This window comes from Manacus candei, unplaced genomic scaffold (assembly GCF_025592945.1).
Source record: "Manacus candei isolate 608988 ecotype Guabito, Panama unplaced genomic scaffold, ASM2559294v1 h1tg000028l, whole genome shotgun sequence".
In the NCBI taxonomy this organism is placed as follows: Eukaryota; Metazoa; Chordata; class Aves; order Passeriformes; family Pipridae; genus Manacus; species Manacus candei.
The window spans coordinates 42,497,976-42,515,067 of record NW_026138076.1 but is presented as its reverse complement, the minus strand read 5'-3'; the positions used below and the strand labels follow the sequence as shown (position 1 = coordinate 42,515,067).

General features: G+C 42.7%; 1 protein-coding gene across 7 annotated transcripts in view; it reads right to left on the bottom strand.

The window, feature by feature from the left end:
• Positions 1 to 17,092, bottom strand: part of NR3C2 (nuclear receptor subfamily 3 group C member 2) — a 205,641-nt gene that overhangs the window by 4,675 nt on the left and 183,874 nt on the right. For 6 of the 7 annotated variants that reach the window (XM_051790912.1, XM_051790914.1, XM_051790911.1 and 3 more), the window contains 2 exons: positions 12,698 to 12,828; positions 8,341 to 8,498 (listed from right to left, as the gene is read on the bottom strand). In XM_051790912.1, coding sequence (XP_051646872.1) covers positions 8,341 to 8,498; positions 12,698 to 12,828 — 289 coding nt within the window. The remainder of the gene's footprint in view (positions 1 to 8,340; positions 8,499 to 12,697; positions 12,829 to 17,092) is intronic. The other variant, XM_051790913.1, reaches the window with a different exon arrangement.

Genomic DNA, 17,092 nt, shown 5'->3' with positions numbered 1-17,092 from the left:
GAGAGCAAATAAAAGTGGACTTCTGGAAGGCAGAAATAAATAAAAAAATATGGACAGCAACACTACCATCCTGTAGCTCCATACCTGATTGCTTATTTTCAGGACTTTCACAGCTGTTCTCACAAACATGTAAGCAATTTATGAACACACAGAGAAGTGCTGAGATCATTCAAATACATGACTTTCTGCTATTGAGCACTATGTGAGTCTGTCTGCTGTGGCTTAGTTCATTCCCGATGATCTGGCATGTCATGAAGCAATGCTAATTAATTAAACAGATGCATGCCTAAATAAGTAGCACAGACATAATCTGGTTTTCAAGGGAAAAAAATGCTGATGTTCAAAGGTTTACTTTACCCATTAGGAGGAAGTTGTTACTGTATTCAGTAACTGCGTGCCAGAAATATTCCAAACAACACGAAACCAAAGTAAAGGAAACTCTTTTGGTGTAATCATCACTCAGGCATCAAATACCAGAACCTAAGCAAAGTAAGCTTTGTGCCCCAACACAGCCTTGACAATGACCTGGTGAATGTGCTGCTTTTCCTAAACTTGTTGGGGTCACCTCTGTCCCACTGCCAACCATCCTTACTGTGCTGATGGCTCACCTTCTGTGCAGTACAAGCTAATTCCTGCCTCACCGCACTCCTGTGAAGCCTCTGAATGCAATGAGACAGGGATTACAGGAAAGCCTAAGTAGAAATTACTAATTCTGACTTCTTTGCAAGCTTTTAGTAGTATCCAGTAGGTATCTGGTGAGTAGGCAGACAAGGGGAAATGAAGAATAATAACATTAATGAAGGAAGTGCAATCTATTCTATTCAATAAATGAGTGAGCAGTCCAGTGGGTGAAAACCAGGATGCCATCATGGATATGCTCACAGCATAGCACATTATGAGTCTCACCACAGAGGAAAAAGGTAAAGTTTACAAAACAATTTAAAAGAAAACCCTCCTATCATGTAACACTTGGCTTTGAAGCCTCAAAGATAATATATTTTCTATACCTACTTAGTCTGCTAAAACATTTGATCTTTTCTTTCTTAGGTAAATTAGCAGCTTTAACATACTTGACAATAATCATCCACTTAAAGAAAATGGGAGTAATAGGAAGCATGCGTGTCACACATGTGACCATGCGTGTCACCAGGAACACAGGGCTGCGGTCAGGATCTTTTTAATTTCACCCTTAAAAGCTGCATGGCTTTTGGGGCTGGGGAAGCATTATTTTAAAATAAAGAGGAACGAATGTGGGAGAATTGAAGGCCAACTCAGAAATACTAAAACGTAAACACTAAGATAAGGTCAGACAGAGAAAGCTGTGAGGCTGAAAACTGTGCCATGAGCAGTGCTCTTTACTGCAGGCGTGTTCTCATACATTTTCAAAGGTATCCTCCCTCCCTGCCAGCCCAGCAGCCTTGGCATGAAGATGCACTAAAGGGAGGAAAAATTCAGGTTCCACAGGCAATACTAATTTTGAAATTTAAGTCCCTGCCTCTGCATCCCAAGCAACATCTGTCTGAACAGGTAAATAATTTAGCTAGTCTTTTGCTTTAAAAGAGAAGCTTTCTCTTCAGTAAGGAAATGAAAACCTTTGTTTTCTCTTGGAATACACAAGCTCTGTCATTGCAGTGACAGCGACTGATGCACCACAAGTTACAAGCAAGGTAATGCAAGCTATCCAGCACCTTTAAATGTGGCTTATGGATTTCCTAGATCAAATATACTTCTGGTTGTTTTTTAAAGGCTTGTAAAAGCCCTGTGCTCTAAGAACTCCTGACTACACTTTACCTGATCTCTTTTACTCTCTGCTTCTGGTAGTTTATACCTAAAATGCTGACACTTCCTCCAGTCCAACAGCATAAAAGACAACTCCAATTAAGCAGTGAAGAGCGAAAGCACCACTGTTTTCACAAGCAGTGAAAGTAGTGACTAGAAACATATTTGCTTTTACAATCTCAATTATTTCAGCTGCTGAAGCACACTTCTGAAGAGCTACAGCCTAGCAGAGCGCAGACAGTGCACTTAAGGCCACGACTTAAACAATTCCTGTTTCCCTGGGATGCAATCAGGACACTATTCTTACCTCTTTAGTAGGGAGGTGTTCAACTCTCTTTGGAGAGGGCAATGAAACATGGCTCAGTACCTTCTGACAGCACTCCAAGCCTCGCTCTACACATGGTAGAATCAGAGCAGTGCAGGGGAGGGGAGCTCAGGTACTGCCTGCCCCTGGTGGGCAGTGCTGGGCTCCCAGAATGGAGACTGCAGCCTCTCTGCGTGGGAAAATACCACTAAATAAGTTAGCATGAGCTGGGTTGGGGGGATGGAGAAACACAGGTCAGAATAATCGCATCCATGTCACCCAGACTGCTGCAAGACATGACAGCTCTTCTGCCAGCAAGCAGATCAGCTGCTCACTGTAACCCTTCACCACTTCAGTGATTAATTATGAAGCTTTCTCTCATCACTACCCTGCAGAGAGTGTGCTGCACTTAAACATTTTCAAGGCTAGAGCAGTCTTAGTAATTCTGAGATTTTTACTTAATCAATCTTTGCATTTGTATGCTGTATTAAGCACCTCTGAGAAACAGGAGTATTAATCAAACGTAATTTTCTGTTATTAGGGCGGGGTTTCCATAAAATGGACTTTCTCACCCATACTGTTCTCCATAATTAAAAAAAATGAATCCTTTAATGAAGTCCCTGAAGTTAATACAGTTACAGTGACCTTTGAGAACTTGCAGAATTTTTAGAGCAAAACGAAGTTATTTTAGTTTAGAAATCTCACCATGCCTCTGCATTTCCAGAAATGGTTAGAACTGTTGGATTTGCAAGGGTGCACATTTCTGTGCTTAGTTTTCTGACTTCAAATTCTCTCAATCTCTGAGTGAGGTATGAAAGCCCACAGTCACTTCTCTATCAGGAGCATCTTTGTGATTAAGCCTACTGAGACTGCAATTAAGACAGCACTAGGGTAACAACACAATGCTGAGTAATTTCTTCCTATTATTAGCTACAGCTATTACTGTAAGAAACCTCAGTGTTCTCCTTTATATATATATTAAAAAAACCACTCCAAAACCTTTTTCTGTCCCTTTCACGAATGGGTCTCTGCCCACCCAGCTCTTTGTTCACCCAGCAAAGAGGCCTTGGTGAGTTTGGGACTATTGTCACTTCCTGCTATTTCCCCTCTGTGCAGTGGATACAAAGCTCCTGATTTAACAACCAGGTTAAAGAAAACCACTGCCAACCAGGTCTTGATTATTCCCTTACCACTATATTCCTTTTTGCTCCTAGTCCTATGAAAATCCCATGATGTAAATTAATTATTACTCTGAGGACTCATGAATAAAGTTATTCCCTCCTGAGATGGCTCCCAGGCTGATTCTCAGAAGTAACTATGTCCTTTGTTGCCCACAGTGGCCAATTCCTAAGTGCCTATGAAATCTTTAACCCAAGAGTAAAACTTTCCACAAATACAGGGAACACAAGGTAAGACCAAGGGGTGAAGCCTCTGATCACACCTATGCGGTATATTTACCTCATGCTAGCAAGGAGTAAAAGGTGGATAAAATGGATTAGGGACTAACAGTATCTGACCAGAGGAAGTGTGAACCCTAGTTCTGCCTGGACAAATGCATTTCTGATTGAGGAACTGCACTCATGTCTTTGAGTTCTCTTCATAAACACGTGCACGCTGAAACCACAGCACCTGACACCTGGACATGACATAAGGGAACCTGAGTTAAACTCATTTTGTATGCCTAGAGGATGCTTGCAAACCCAGAGCATCACACAGCAGTGAAGCATCCTCAGCCCTTGGCCGAGGCACATTTTGAACCAAGTCTCCCTTGCTCTTCTATCAACAGTAGCAGGGTTCTGCCCTTCTCCAACAAACACCTATTAACATGAAGGAAAAAAGATCCAACCATCACAAACAGAGCAAGAAGCCTCTCAGAGTAGCTTCTGTCTACATTAGGGAGCTGGGAATCAACTTCTTACTTAACAGATGCACATTAGCTGCTGCAACACACACCTCGCACACTCCTACATTGCTGCTGCTCTGCTAGGAGCCACACTGGGAGTAGGGACTGGATCTATCCTCTGAATAAACAGAGAAAATGCTCACCCTGAGAATTCAGGCACTGGGACTAAAACAAGGCTCCAAACAGCTCATCATCTGTGAGACACAACTTCAGCAAATCAGTAGCAGAAGTAAGTGCACCCAGAGGTGTTGGTGACAGCCGAGGGGCTCATCTGCAGCTTCCTATCTGCAGGATTAGGCACCTGCAGAGGCACATTTGCATCCAGCACAGCATGCCTTTGCAAACCTGCCCCTCGAGGATCCGTGCCCTTCTTCCCACTGTCAGCTTTTTCAGGGAGTGAAATCCTGGCGCTCTCAGCCTATGGAAAGATCTACCTCAGCTATAAAGTATTCCCTTCAGGAACCATAAAAAATTAATTATTCAGCAGCATGAGCCTTAAAGAATTTATTTTTGTTTGGCAGAAGATGTCAACAAGCGAATGACAGCGCAGGGTGCTGCCTTGCCAAGACAAGGGGAAGGTTCACATTAGGGTTTAATGTCATGGCATCGAAACAAAAGCCCTCTTCACTCAAAGTCTGTTTAGCATCAGCCAGATTGAAACCAAATTCAGCTTTTGTTCTGCAAACTGCCTAACCATACACTATGGTCTCTATATGAAATGAGGCTTGCCATGCAAGATACAACCCTCCCTGCCAAAGCTAACAGGAGATGCTGAGGAGGATCCAAATGAAGTTTCTGATACCATGTGCAGTACATCTGTTTCTAATGTTCCTGCATGCCGTTTGTCTGATCCCATAAGGCAGTTCACCTACATCCAAGTGCTGCATATGCATCTCTCCCCAAAATGCCCATGGCCATTCATGGGCACAAGACTGAAACCTTTATGTTCTGGGTAGAGAGGTGGGTTGTCCTCGCTATGCTGCAGTTCTTTAACACATAAGGCTGCTTTGGGAAATGATGCACGTGAGCCAGCCACAGTGGTAAGAAATACAATCACTACAAGAAGGAAACACGGCATCACTAAATCATTAAGGTTGGAAGAGACCTCAAAGATCATGAAGTCCAACCGCTAACCCAGCACTGCCAGGTCCACCACTAAACCATGTCCGTCAGTGCCACATCTGTGTGTTTTCTGAACGCTTCCAGGGATGGTATGTTGATTGCCTTGCTGCCCTCAGTGCTCCCAGAAGCTACTCATGCTGGGGTCCAACCACCCAATCAACGCTGAGCCACAGCACAATAGCAAGTAAACAGCAACACCCTCCTCCTCCCTGTCACCTCGTGCCGAGGGAGAGGAAGGGCACGCTGTGCAACTGGACAGACGCTGTCAGCCTGTGCCTGCTGTATCAGCAACCACTGCTTCCACACTGCATCGTGCAAATAAAGAGCATTTTGGTGCAGGGCAGCAATGACACAGATGCCAGGGCTCCTAGGGGCAAGCACAGGTGTGCACACACATGTGCGCTAAACCCTGTTCATCTTGTCTGCTCGGGATGGGTTTCGATCTCTTATATTTCGGTTGCACTTTTGGTGCTTTGAGGCTTTATGGATCATTAAATAAAGTTGCTGATGTTTTAAAATACTTAAGTGCCTAGACCTGGCCTTCTTGAAAATGTCTGTTTTTCCTCAGCTCGGCACTTTTCTACCTGCACATATGTTCACTGCGTGGATGAGTGATTTCGTATACTGAGCAATGTAAAATAAAACCATCTTGTTTGGGTTTCTTTTTCTTCCTCATATTACATAAGCCAAGCATACTGTTATTTCCATGCACTTTGTTTCACATAGTCCTCAGAAAGACTACTCAAAAATGAGGTCGATGAAAGCAAGTGTGAAGGTGCAAAGGAGAAGGTTTTTTTATTGTTTGTCGCTACACTCAGGTAAAGAGAATTCCACGAGTGATGAGAAGCTGCTCTGCTCTGATGGAAAAGCTGGATGCAGCAGGAGGGTTGAGCATGCATGAATTCTGCACCAGTCAGTCCCTTCAGGCTTGCCCTGCAAATGCCAATGCTGTGGCCACAGCAGCATGTAAACATGGGGCCCTCAGCTCCAGCTAGATTGCTCAGCACCAAATATATACTGATCCTCTAAAATCATAATGGAGTAAGTTAAAAATACATAGGTGACAGCTGAAAACACACTCCTCCTGTACTAAGGAACTGAGAAGCATTTGCATTTACATCAACTGAACGGAGAAATTCTGCACTAACAGGCAGTGGTGAGAGAATAATAATTCTCACTTCTCATTAATATTATTGCTACTCTAAATTTATTCTGATGGATTTCAAAACCAAAAAAGCCAAAAATCAGTTTTAAAGAGAAAAAATAAACAAGCGCCTTTGTTGAACAAGTCTCCAGCATCGTCTCTGAAAGGAAGCACTGTTGTGCAGACAACCAGCCTTTTTAACGGAGAATGCTGACAATGGGACTTTCTTTAAAAAGTCCTTTGAAACAAAGTGCTCTATTAAAACAAAAGTGATGTAAAAATAGCTTAATTAAAAATTAAATAAAATGCAGGAGCAGTCTGCTTCCTCTGGTTAGTTCAGCTCCCAATGGTTAATGCTGTGTTTTGGAAAATGTCTGTAGGACACGGTAGCATTCTCAGTAAGCGCAAGTCTGTCATCCAGTCACCTTAACCTCACAAACACACCCATTACAATAACAAATCACAGACACTGCCTATCCTGAAGAGGATTAGAAAACTCCATAAATGCAGGGGTTTGTTATGCTGCCTCCAGGTTCAGATGTAAATTCTTGCAAACAATTTTATCACTGACCCCTTTTCTTTCCACTAAAACACTACAACTTCCTTTGCTGGCACCGAGCAAGTGAAACCTGATCTCTGAAGAATGAGCTATTACTGCAGTACTAATAATACTCTCCCTGCCTCCCACTAAGATTTGCAATGTTTTAATGAACAACAGAACAATATTTGAAAAATAATTCCATATGTACATTCTGTAAACAGACCTCAGGCTCTTATACTGCTTTGACCTGAAGTGCACTGTACTGTACCGTCTCTACAAAATGAAATTTAAGTCAAGTACAAAGAAATACATTTATAAGCAGTAGGTTATTTGTGCAGTAGGTTTTTCATGCAGAAAAGTTCCTTCCCTGCCCACCCAGGGTAGAGTGGGACAGTCTTCCCTTTTGCTGCAGTTTACCATTTTTTACTAGGAGGTGATCACCGTGCTGCAGGGCTTCAGCCTCTGCTCACAGGAGCCCTCCTCTCATGTACCCAAACACAACTAAAGGTCACATTCACTGGCCCCAGGAGTCTCCAGTCACTTGCTGCACGGTGGCACAGCTTCAGAGAGGATGGGTGCCAGCCCTGCTGGCCCAGGCAATGGGCTGGTCCCCAGGGCACTCTCAGGGGGCACTGGGAAAACCCCTCAGCTTGGGGAGACCATAGCACCTGGGTCCTCTATGGGGACTGCACAGAGTCCTCCTGCTGCTCAAAGCACCTGGAAAGGTAAATCTTTGCCCTTACCTGGCTAGAACCAGGTTGCTCCCTACTAAACAGCTCAACATTATGGATACCCCTTCTGAAATCACGAGCTGGTTCCATGCATCTGCCACAGCCCCTCAGAGTCACTCTGGGAGGAGGCATCAACAGCTGGGGTGCTTTGAGACTAAAGCTTTCGTTTCCCATGTCATTCACCACACCTCACACCTGGCACATGTAAAATAAGCACCTTGCACTGGAATGAGGTAGATCAGAGTAGAAATAACCTAACAAGGAATCTTGTACTTGAAAAACTTAAATAAAGCTTCAAATACCCAAGATGGCTTCAAGATCTTAATACACCTTTGAAAGCCATCCTTATTACAATCCCAGCTGTAAAAGATGACTAAATTAAATGAACATTTGTTAGCACATCAGGCATGTGAGATGCGTGACACCAATCCGGCACCTTTCTCTGGGAAGCGACTCACGGATACTCCACGTGGCGCACTCGCGCTGTGTCCAAGAGGATCACAGCTCACGTCACCTCTCCTGCTGCACAGCCTGTGGCCCCACCAACAGCTCTGACCTTATGTGAATCATTGGAGGAACACGCCACCATTTAACTTAGGAGAAGGCGTCAGGACCCAGCCCTTAATGACTTATATCTTCTTATTTTACTTGGCACTTGTCCTTAAATTCATCTAACAACTTCTCTCAGATGTTCCTTTAAAAAAGAATTTCAATTTTTTCTTCCTTATCAGTTAACACAGTTAAAGACTACTGGTTTACCTTAATGGAGAGATTTTTTGCTTAACTTTTCTGCACTCCCTGAGGAGTTATACTTACATCATGCATGGAGTCAAGAAGTTTAGTCAGTTGGTAGAATCTCTGCCAGCTTTGCCCAGAGTTACTTGGACATTTAGTTACCATCTTCTTTAGTTCTTTAATGTAATTTGCCCTCATTTCTTCAAATGCAGCTTGGCTTTTGAGACCATCCTTGGGAACTGTCATTGAAAAGACAGTCTTAAATTAATATTAACTGCATTGCTTATTCTTTTGATGTGCATACTTAAACAGTTACACAAGTTAATGGATGAAGGAATTAAATCTTTAAGCAAAGTCCATAATTTTATAGACACTGGTAAGGGAGCAACAACATCATACAGATTTTCAAGCGATTCAGGCATCCTCTCCAGATGTGTGATTGCAGAAGCTGTGGCAGAGGACAAGATAATATCTCAGAAATATGACACATGCTAACCTCATGTCTGAACTGTTTTTAATACAATCCAACCACATAAAAAAGGCAGATGGATCAAGGATATTTTTTTTTAAAGTTGAAGACGTGATTTATCATTCTTGAATGATTCTCCACACTTGGCAGAGGAGGAGAAAGTACAGAACTACAGCTGTTATCTGCAGAAATGCTAGACCAAGTGACACATTTTTAAGCCATCAAGTAAGATCTAAAATTTCCTTGAATGTTAGCAAGCATCTGTGTACCACCTAGAACAAACAGAGCCATTATTCTGCACAGAACAGAAGACTGTTTTCCAAACAGGCATCCTGACCCAGTGTTTGACCACAACATACAGTTGCAAGCATTTGTAGTGTCCTAATGAAGTTTCCATCTGCCAGAGGGAGATGGAATCAGGATCAGGGAATCATCATTTCACAGAAGGGCTAAAAGTAGAGTTTTCTGATACTTTTTACTGTGACTGATGTCAGCAAGGCTAATTGCAAAAGCAGGCTGCAAATACTGTTGCACTCCAGCAGGTTCTGCCCCAAAGAGAAATGGATCAGATCCTTATGAAAATCCCAAAGAGGTTATTTATAACATTACTCAATATGTTCTGGTGTTTAGTATCTGAATTGGTTGAACACTGCTTGACCATGGAATGTTTTTTTCTCTGTATCTCCCAGTGGTAGTCCACTGAAAGAAGATATAATACTACACTGTAACAGGAATGAGTTTACTTCCTAAGCAAGCCAGAAAACTCATGTCAAAATAAGCTAAATGGGAAGTTATCTATGAAAAAAAGCAAAGAAAAAAAAGGTGATCTTCCAATTTAGCTTATCCTGACTTAACATCTTGACAGAAATTGTCTTGTTCATCCATTCCCTTCTCTTTGCGATCCTGTTAACTGCCCTCTGTCCCACTGAAACCACATTATAAGCATGTAACAACCACCCAAACAGCTCCAGAGTTGAAGCTTTAAGAAAAAGCATCAATATCTCCCAGAGCGATTTAGCAATGCAAAACAAGGAGGAGCTGTACCACCATAAGAACAGCAAGGACTTGAGACCATCAAGTGCTGGAAGGGGGCACAAGAAAGAATCTTTAGAAAAAGCCTAGGAGGTAATACACCATTCTGACTACTTCTTGGTAAATATTATATATTTATATTATATAATCACAATATAAACACTGTATATTCATATTAAATGAACATAATATTTAATTTTTAAATTATAGATGCAAACAGTTGACAGATAAAAGAAACTGTCTGGAACAAATCTATACATTCAATTCAAGTTGGAGGAATACAGATGCACCCATCAAGATGACTAAAGCCAACAGGGCATTCTGTGGCCCTCACACAAATCTACATGGGCTTTACAGTTCCTTTAATATTTACAGGCCTGTATTCCTACATGCTGCTTAAAGACTGTCAGAGCCACTCTTTCTTTGTCTACTACTATGTATTTTACTGTTCTGTCTGAAAATTATTATACCATCACCCCAGCCAGATTATTAAGAAAGAAAGAAAGACCACAAATAAAGAGAACTCAAGCAAAACATGAAATTCTGGAGATTTGCCCAGTGTTTCTGATTTTACTTATTAAATGCAGCAATGCTGTTGGCAAGCTCCCAAAATCTATGGTCTGTGGAAAGCAAGAAAACAATTGAGTTGTAATGTGTGGTTTCTTCCACATGTAAATGGAGTGAAACTTCCTTGATGTGGTCACCATGAAAGTTTCAGAATAACCTGTACTCTGCTCATCACATGACTCAATAAAAAAAATTAAATAAAAACAAACCTGGTGTTTTCTGTCATAAGACTGTACAAAGGTGCAATCATTCAAAAACAGGTTTGCTGCCCTTCACATGACACTTTCTGGGTTTTGTTACTGTCTTCATTTCCATTTCATTCTTCTCTCTCTCTCTCTCTCATAAATATCCTGATTCTCTCAAAACAAACTATTTTTAGCAGGTTTTCTAGTGACTGTGGTGTGTGTTTCAAAGGGACCCAGCTCACTGATGTTAATTGGCCAGGCTGATCTCGCCTAACAGATTCTTGCAATAACTCATTAGTTTATGCTCTCAAGAGGGTAGAATAATAAATACCTAGCTTAAAGACACTTTGCTACATTTTTAGAATGCCTTCAGGTTCTTTTTCTAAAGATTCTCCCCCTTTAGGGTTGATTAAAAAGTTGCAGAGGCAGATCTCCAATCCAGACACTCTCTCAGGAACGTTTTGGGAGCCAACCCCCCTGAGCACATCCACGTTAAGCACTGCTAGTTGCTTCTGAAAAGACCCTGAGTGGCAATCTTTAAAAAAGCCCACTTACCCCTCAGGGCAACCCAGGAGTGTATCAACTCCCCACTGTTCCTGTTTCACTGGCACACCATCTCCTCCACCCCTTGGTGGAGTGGGACCTGGAGGTCAGGTTCTGTGGACCAGGACAGAAAGTGCTCCCCAACCAGCAGTGTCTCTCCCCATCCCAGCGAGCTGGAACAGCTTCAATCAGGAGGGAGGGAGACAGCTGGGTCCAAAAAACTTACAGCTCCAAGAGGTTTCTGTTAGCTGATGCAAATCCCCTCCAGCATGGACAGGAACTGCAGCTTCACGACCTCCCTCAAGGGCAGGTACTTTAACCACAGAGCTACCAGCTCGATGGGATGGGCAAAAGGCACTGTGGGGAGGGAGAAAGTGCCCATCCCAGCACCTCACCCGAAGGGGTGGCCACTCAGCTTTGCTGGATGCTGCAAATCCCTTTGTAGGCACCAAATTGTTCCTGCAGCCAACATGCCCATGCCATGGATGGGGACTTGGGAGGCTCCTGGGCGCCTAAATCTGCCACTGCACCCATCTGCTCTGGTCTCTAGTGGTTTCAGCGATGGGCACCGGCCAGTGCTGCACAACTCATGCCTCCTGCTTGCCATTTGCTTCTTCCCTCATCTCTGGCAGCAGGTGATGGGAGAAGGCAGCGGGATCTCAGAGGGCTCCACTCACCACCAAACAGGGAGGTGCTCTGTGCAACATGAGCCCTGGCAGCCCCTGGCCCCCGTGTCCCGCTGCTGACAGCTTGTGAATGAAGGCCAGAATAAACGCAGTGGCCCCTTTGATCTCCTCCAGCCTCCTACTGTCAGGGGAATTCTTCCCTGGTGAGTTCACTGAAGTGACATCATGAACATCTGCCCATCAAACTGATGTGTTAGCTCATCATGATGTCACCAAGTGGATCCCACAAAAAGGAACGTGGTTCTACAGAGAAAAGTTTGTTTATAAGTAACTGGCTTTTTCATCAAGACTGATGGAAAAGTAATGTACTAACTGCCTGTATATTTGTACAATTGTACTGGGACAGGAGTTTTTCAATATTTTCGGTAAGATAAGACCAAGAGACATGCTAATTACTACACGGTGCTGTAACAAACACTAAGATGTAATTTTGTACCTTAAAACTCCAAGCAGGACGCTCAAGAAAAAAATAAAGCAGGTACTGTCATTTGTTAAACTTTCAGAAGCCTGTAGAAGAGCTTACCATTCTAAAATCACTTGGCATTACAAAATCACCTGCTCTGCCGTACTGGCAATGCACATCTTTCGATCTTGAAGGTAATGCAAAGTCAGCTAAACTTTGGTGGCTTTGAATGTTGAGCAGGGATTTTGCCTCAGTCCCCACAGCTGTAGCACTTTCTTGGCATGTCTGGTCTACTCATGTGGTTCCCCTAAGGAGCAGAGGGCCAAAGTCCCGTGCCTGTCCACTCCTGTCCCTCCAACGTGTGTGACACATTCAAATTGCAAAGACACTTCCCATGCTAACTGCAGATAAACCCCAAGACATAAACCTAGGCTTATTCCTGCGGCCCAGCTGGAAACAGTTCGGCACTTTTATCACATAGTTAAAATCACTGCATCTCTCTGTGAACTGGAATATTTTCAAGTATTCCCATGTAACCACGAATCCAACTTACCTGTGCTTAACAGCAGCAAAACTTTCATTATAGTGTACTCCTCAAAGCTGAGCTGCAAGCGGACAAACTGCAGACTGATCTGGTGCATCCCCTGGCACAGTTCGAACATCGCAGACTGGCGCATCCGCTCCCTGCAAAGAAAGAGAAACAAAATCCAGAGGATAAATATGGGAGAGCACAACATGCGTGGGGGAGGTCACGCACGAGGAAAGTGAGGTGTGACCTAGAAACCAAGAGCTGATCACACAGAGGTCAGGAGGAAACACTGTAAAGGAGTTGAGGAACACGGAGTAGAAGCTGGAGCCCTGCCATCCCTGGAGGGTTGCCTGGTCCCTGTGCCCCCAGTGCCTGTGAACTTTGGGAGACCTGGGCATCACCTTGCTCCTACACCATGTGCAATGCTGTAGGAGTTCACTTCACTACCCAGCAGACCAAAGGCAACATTAACATCCACTCCCCTAAAAGGAATAGCAACAAACGTAATTTGAGTTTTATACACTGTTGATGCCAATGAACTGGCAAAAATGTTTTAAAATGTATTCGAATTGTCAGTGCTTGTGCAGCTCTGCCCTGGTTGATGGAAACATGCCTGCTGAAGAGGTCAGAAGTGGTGCAACAGAGGAACCTACACCCAGTGCATACATGTTCTAAATGATACACTCTCCCATCAGTTGACATATCTTGTTCAAACTGAACAAACTGAAATATTCAAAACTAATGGGTATTTTTTTTCCAAAATAATAATCTAAAATAATCTGGAATAAAGGACAAAAAAATCATTTATTAACACAGACTTTTGCCTGTTAAATCACAAACTAGTTAGGATACATGACTTGTATCCTAGATAACTTATTTTTTTCTTTAAATTCATTTTCATAAATTTAGCTTCAGACCTCATCTCTCTTCTCTGACATAATCCTAGGCTAACCTATCCTGCTGAAGTTTCGGGCAGAATTAGTTAGAATTTTTGCTAAAATTCTAAAGTTGCCATCCCAATCCACAACAACTACAGCAATCAGTCAGTGAGAATTGCCCATCTCAACTGAAACTGTGATACATACATATCAATCTATCTATCTATCTGTCTGGGTACTTAGATGAGGTGCTATAATTGTTCATTGACCACCACTTTTTTTTTTTTTAATTTCTCAAAACCAATTGTCTATATTCTAACATTTTTTTCACATAATTGGGGAATTGGATGGAACTGGATGAAGTTCAGCTCGTTATTTTAACCAAGCAACTGCCTTTTCAAATATACAAATTGGCTGGTGAAAGAGAAGAATCATACTGTGTGCAAACAAAGACTGACATAATCTTCCTGGTGTTTCATTTCACTACTGCCAGAGCAGATTTTATTTTCCTCCTTAATACTAATAAAGTGGACTCCCCATTGTTATATGGGTTCTGCACTTTTACCCTGCTCCACCCTTTTCTTGAGACTAAGAACTTCCAGCTTTTTTTTTTAATTTAATATAGTAGCTGTAATGCCATATGTACTTATTTTTATAATGCATCATGGACTGCACGGAAGAAAATGAATAGAAAATAGTCTTTGAATGCTTTGGATGCTGGCCGAAATGCCACTTGGTGCTCTGTTTGAGAGACTGGATGCACACAAGCCCAGAGAGTCTCAGTGCCTGTGGTGTCATATAAACAGAGTGACCCAGAGTAACTGGCACTGGATGGAACAGAAAAGGATTTGCAAAATTAAAAGACACCAGATACACATAACATGGGCATTTCTGAAGCTGCTGTGCCCTGCTGGTCCTGCTCCAGCCCCAGGTCTGCCAAGGGTTGTGGGCACAGCAGCACCTAGATCTCTCATGGTGTGTGAATGTGCCCTTAGGATGGAGGGCCAGTGTGCCAGGGATGGGGGCTCCTTCTCTTGTGGTCACTGCAGGACAGCCCACTCCCCAATGGGGACATTCCCCTAAACCAGCCCCAGGTCCTCCTGCCTGACAGGTTGTTATTGCCCAGAGAACAAATGGCTGCAGCCACCTCTGAGCTGACCCCAAACACACCTGGGGAAAAGGGCCCTGAAAAACCCCAGAGAGTGATCTCCCTCCTGCTCCTCCTCCTTCCCTCCCTCTTCTCAGACTTACTAAATGCACATCTAGGACATAGGTAAAAGTGGCTTTTAACTGACCTCTCCCAGGAGGTTAAGAGGGATACATACTGAAGTCGAAAGGCATATGATTAATAATGAATGCTTGTATTTTAAAAAATAAATTTTAAGGTATATCTCAGGCTGCCAAAGACAGAAGGATTCAAAATAAGAACAGTCTATTACATCCATCCTTACTTTTGCAGGACACCAGGGTTAGTTTCTCCAGCCTCAGAACACAAAGTTGCTGCCACCATCCCTGTCTGTGTTTGACCTCCACAGAGAGGAGAAGCGCCAGACCTTTCATCAGATACCACAAACCACATAGCAAATAAAATGAAACATTTTGATGCTTTATCTCAGGTTTCTCATGCTTTCACTAAACAGTGTGGCTAAACAGTCTCTGTGAGAGCCAACATAAAAGTATTCTGACTCAAAACCTTTTTTTATATTGCATTGCAATTTTTTTGACATTTTACTTTTTCTACCTTATGTTTTTCTTTGCACTTGTTTTGCTTTTATATGATTGCCTAGACAGAAGAATTTCAGTAATAGGGTTTTTTTGGTTAGTTATTTTTCTGTCTACCTTTAAAATATTCAGTCTTTCATCTACTTACAAATATTGATCTCTAGGTTACCCTCAAGGAAAACCTGATGGCATTGTTAATAGTGAGATAAAATTATACACAGAACAAGTTACTTTGTGGTTTGTTTAATGTACGGCAAACTTGTAATTTCAAATCATTTTCCCTCTTGAAAAATCAATTCAGTTGATTTATTACTTATTTACAAATTATTACTAACTATAAATTATGTTAGTTAATTCATGACTCTGTTTAGGGCAAAATTTTGTGGGAGTTCATAGTACTCAACTTTGCATTTGATTTTTAACCCACACTGTGTAAAATAAGAGGGTACAGAGTTTTTGAAAAATTCAGATGCTGACATCACAGATACCCCAATACCATGAGAGTAACAACAAAATAAAGCAATAGAATATGTTAAAAGAGAAGCAGCACAGAGAAATTAAGGGATGTCAACGTAACATGAACAAAGTTATATCCTCCTTCCCAAATGCATCATCTAAGAATAAATATCATCAAGTCATCACAAATGCCATTACCATCACAGGGAAAATTTAAAACAATCTTCTATGTTGTCTTCCCCATTACCTTTATTTTTTTTTTTTTAAAAAAGAGGAGGGGAAAAAACAAAAAGGCAAAACCCAACTAACCAAACCCAGTCCTGCCTCTGACACAACATCTAAACTTCTCAACATCGAAAACGGGGAATATGAAGACCTGGAATATAAGGGTATGTATCTTTATGAGGACATTTAAGAAGGTAAGTACATTTAAGTAATAAAAGGCATGGAGCCAAAGCTCTGAATCCGCTACATGGATACGCATTCAAAAGTGGTGTCATTAGCTCAGTTTAGCTTAATCCTCCTTCATAATAATACGCTTTAAACTTTACACCTTAAGTTAATCCATCTTAAGTTCCCCAAGTGTCTCCTTACAGGCTTAATTTAATGCCTGGCTCACATTCTGTCTGACCTTTCCTGCAGCCCTGTGGATGGGCAGAGCAGCTGCCACCAGCCCAATCCCCCCAGTTACTGCTCTGCCCAATTCCCACCTGCTCCTGCACAGCCTCTCTGACCACGGGAACCTTGTGTTAACTGGTCACTGATTTGCTCATCACATCCCCACTGCTGCTGCATTTTCCCCCTTTCCCTCAGGAGGAGACAAGGTGGGCACTTCTGCTGGCAAAGCCCTCCAAGGCATCTCCACCTTGGTGGGAAGAGAGGTTTTGTTCCTGCTGTTGGGTTTCTCTCCATGAACTGCACCAGACACATTCCTAGTTGAGAGACTCCCTCGTACTTTCCCTGGTCTTTTCTTTCTCCCCATTTGATCTGGGATCTTCCCCTCACCCCATGTGAACTTTACATCCTCACCTCTCTCATTTCTGCTATCAAATTGACTCCAGATCTCCAATCCTGCTTTCAAGGGCAGGCTGCATGGAGACCAGCTCTGTGGTACCAGCCCAATGCCTCACCCTGTTTCCTTCTCAAGATGTAATCACTGAGAACTGAATACATGGATGAAAAAGTGGCAGACCAACCCAGCTCCTCCTGCTCCCCTGCTCTGTGGATGAGTGACGAGACAAATGGCTTGAGCACCTGGCTGGTATGGAACTGATGATCCACATCAACAAGGGATGAACCACTCAACTACAACAGATATGTAAGGAGTTGAGCAGTCACACCGTGAGAGGAGGGAGGTTTGAGG